General features: G+C 39.4%; 3 protein-coding genes across 3 annotated transcripts; 2 read left to right on the top strand and 1 right to left on the bottom strand.

Annotated features, from left to right (window-relative positions):
* On the bottom strand, window positions 1–1213 carry EV154DRAFT_534762 (uncharacterized protein). The gene is made up of 2 exons (XM_051604044.1): window positions 648–1213; window positions 1–603 (listed from the first exon to the last, which is right to left on the bottom strand). The coding sequence occupies exons 1-2, from the start codon at window positions 1014–1016 to the stop codon at window positions 70–72; spliced, it is 903 nt and encodes a 300-aa protein (XP_051449876.1). The 5' UTR covers window positions 1017–1213; the 3' UTR covers window positions 1–69.
* Window positions 1214–1754: 541 nt separating this feature from the next.
* Window positions 1755–2045, top strand: EV154DRAFT_400739 (uncharacterized protein; the record flags this gene model as incomplete). The annotated part of the gene is made up of 1 exon (XM_051595275.1): window positions 1755–2045. A coding segment is annotated over one exon (291 nt), but the record flags the coding sequence as incomplete, so codon positions are not given.
* A 49-nt stretch (window positions 2046–2094) lies between these two features.
* On the top strand, window positions 2095–2475 carry EV154DRAFT_433242 (uncharacterized protein; the record flags this gene model as incomplete). Its single annotated transcript, XM_051596724.1, has 1 exon — window positions 2095–2475. A coding segment is annotated over one exon (381 nt), but the record flags the coding sequence as incomplete, so codon positions are not given.
* Between the last annotated feature and the right edge of the window lie 947 nt (window positions 2476–3422).

Here is a 3422-nt window from a genome sequence, read left to right on the forward strand (position 1 = left end):
AAATAGCATATGTATAGTTTTTATTGGACATTTAAGTTTACTTTGGAACCAAAGGCTCATCCAAAAGACTTAGAAAAAGAGGGCGTTTGATCTAACGCTTGAATATACGTAGTCATTGGCCTCAAAACACCGGTGCAGAAGCTCTATGGTTGCTTTGGTCATTAAAAATCTACATGCTGTTCCTCTCTTGTTTTTCTTTTGAAATAAGAAAGCTCTTATTTTATCCTCAAAACTGTCGTCTACTTCACCTAAGACCATGTCCTCGGGTAAATCATCCTTATCATGGCCGAGAAGCATTGTCATGACTTGATCATGTTTATAATTCTTCTTGATGTTCGAAGGAAAAACGAGGTGAAGAAAGTCCAAAACAATTGTAAGGATTGCGTGGCGACTGTAATAAGTGTCAGGAAGTTTTGCGTCGCTTCTGACAAAGCTGTACAGTTCTGCCATATCATCATAATAATTGCTCATATGATACTTGCGAGCATCCCTGATCATTTGAGGTTTGCCACCTGGTAACTTCGCAAGCTCCTCGTCAAAATCAACAAAAAGTGTTCTTAGTATTTTAGCACGCGTGGTTACGACTGCTTCAGCCATCATCTTCTTTGATAGTACTTCTTGTTGCGGATTTGCGTAGCTGTTAATACTGATTCTTGAGTTAACAAAGCCTTGTCAGCCTTCTTCTTCTCGTAGTATCTTGTGTTGGCGCCACAACGTCCAACTTTGTAACTACGGCCTTTAATGGTCACTACTTTAGTCCGGTGTTGTTTAGTCATATGCTTAAACAAGTTACTTCTGCTACTGAAGCTGCATGGACAATCACGGCATTTAAGTTCTCCAGGTTCAAAGTCGTCTTGGTGCATTTTCACCACCAATCTCTCCCGTTGTTCTTTGTATCTTGCAGCACTCGCGGCAAAAGCAATATTATCCCTTTCACGCTCTTCAGGGGATCTCTTGTCTATTCTTGGAGGTAAGTAAAGACCGCTGGTACCAGTTGAAAGGATGTTGTTTGACATTTTAAATAGATAAGTTATTAGATTCAAGAAGAAAAGTGAGAGATTTTTTTGTATATTATATTTCATGAATAGATACTGCAGTATTCTAACTACCAACACCAATGATAAGAGAGAGAATCAAAAAAGAGATATTCTACATTGATAATAATAGAAAGGAACCATCCAGCACCAATAAAAAAACAAGAAGTAAATCAAGGCACCAATGGCAGAAAAAAGACCAGGGAACCAATCATTACTCCTAAAAAAAAAAAAAAAAAAAAAAAAAGGAACCCCGATATATCAAGCAAAAGTAAATACTTTTGAAATGTAATAAAGAACATTGTATGGCATCGATAATTCAACTTAGTACGATATAAACCTTTGATGCTATTTACTTTCAAAAGCAAAGTTTTAATTAATACAATAGATATTTGAAAGTTACATTTTTTATTGCATAATAGACATTTAAAACCCAATCCGGCCCAATAACAGAATTTATAAAATTTCCTTTTTCATTTCTGCAAGACTATATAAAATCGTACTTCACATTAACTGATTTCTCCTTTTTCAACTTACCTTTCCTATTAATTTTATAAAATGTCAATGAACATCCAATCTTATTCTCCTATTCCTGTTACTGTAACAGTTCCTATCGAGACCTACAAAGCTGTAATTCAAGAAGCTGTTTCCAAGCATGGTGTTAAATGGAATTTCAGCAAACATCAAGATGCCCCTACTAGAAACTTGAATGGTAGACAAAGACAGCCAACCTATGTCTTCAGAGAATACTATGTATGTCATCGTTCAGGATCTAAAAGAGTACATGCTGGTGTTGTTCTAGGTGGTGCTTCCGGCCAGGTACGCGGCTTGCAGAAGAGAAGCAAGAAGATCAACTGCCCAGCCACTTTGAAGGTCGTCTGTTTGCCAAGTGATCCTTCAATGGTTACAATTACTCATTCTGATAACCACAACCATGAAGTTGGAAGTAGCGAATTGTCATTTTTACCTGTATCAGTCTCCGTAAGGGCTTTGGTCGAGGAGCGTCTCCGGGAAGGCTATAGTCAAAGAGAAACCAGAGTGAACATTCCAAAGAAATTTAATGTCTCACATTAGAAATAATGTTCTTGCTGGTGATAGCACCCACCGTGATACTTTGATCCATGCTGATGAAGTCTACAGCATCTACAAAAGAATTCAAGAAGCAAGCTATCAAAGACATCAAAATCAACACCAGTCTGTCCGTGCTTGGTTAAGCGAGCTTCAACAAGAGAATTTCGAGACTTTTGAAGGCCGCGATTTCATGGATTCGTTTCCTTTCGGTTTTATTTCCCCTTTCCAGAAGAATCTCCTACTTCAAGCTCGTAGTGTATGTCTTGACGCCACCCACAGCACTACCAGTTTTTCCAACGGAATCCTATATACGATTGTCACGCGCCATCCCTTGACTGGTACTGGTTGTCCTGTTGCGTTCTTTTTCACCATCGATCAGTCCATGGGTCCATTGGCTAACTTCTTGAGGTTCCTGAGAAATCAAGTTGGGATCTTGAACATCGAGAAGATCACAATCGATGTAAGTAGTACTGAGTTGGGTGCGATTGAAGCAGTATACCCTTCGGCAAGTGTACAATGGTGTTTGTTTCATGTGGCAAGAGCTTGGACAGGGAAGATCCGACAATTGGTCAAGCCTGGTGATACCCATCACAACAACACGGTTCAGAACAAGATCATTGCGGATCTGAAGGCAATGATGTGGGAACGTGACAGACCTGTCTTCACAAGAAAACTGACAGCATTCATCACCGTATACTCCGAGTATCGCGATTTTTTGCAGTACTTCAAAAGTCGGTACCTGGAAGACGATGCGTTCATGCGATGGTCCGCCGCATACCAACCGGCCATGTACACTAATATGGAGACGAATAACTACGTGGAGAGTTGGCACAACCAATTGAAGACTACTTATCTTGGCAGAAAAAGAAACCGTAGAGTTGATCGACTGGTGTTTGTTTTTGTGAAGGATGTTCTGCCCGAGTATGCTAACAACATCAGTCGTATCTTCTCGAAAGTTGGAAGAATGGGTCCTGAAGAAAGACGACACCGCAAAAGAGAGATGCAGGCAGAGGCCATCAGTGCTGATGCTTTGGAACATATGATTGAAACTGCAACCACTGGTTCTGATGGTAGAAGTGTTTATGTTGTTTCTTCTTTTTCGACTTCTGGTGTAATTTATGATGTTGTGGTGGAAGATCTACAAATGATCACTTGCAGTTGCCCTGACTTCCTCTTTAACAATATCGCATGCAAACACATGTATTTGTTGAAGCGTGATATGTCCATGTTCTCTGTATTTGAAGGTAAACATAAATACTATTGAAATCTTTACGGCTTCATGTTTTTACTAACCTTTCATTAAATAGTTTCTTTCGA

Source organism: Mucor mucedo (genome assembly GCF_025094135.1).
Source record: "Mucor mucedo strain NRRL 3635 chromosome Unknown EV154scaffold_367, whole genome shotgun sequence".
NCBI lineage: Eukaryota > Fungi > Mucoromycota > Mucoromycetes > Mucorales > Mucoraceae > Mucor > Mucor mucedo.

What these genes read in the sequence shown, in the direction of transcription:
- EV154DRAFT_534762 (XM_051604044.1), bottom strand. Translation starts at nt 1,016, where the DNA reads ATGTCAAACAACATCCTTTCAACTGGTACCAGCGGTCTTTACTTACCT. An exon ending in CTTTGTTAACTCAAGAATCA is followed by an intron (nt 604 to 647) that starts GTATTAACAGCT and finishes GTACTATCAAAG; the next exon opens with AAGATGATGGCTGAAGCAGT.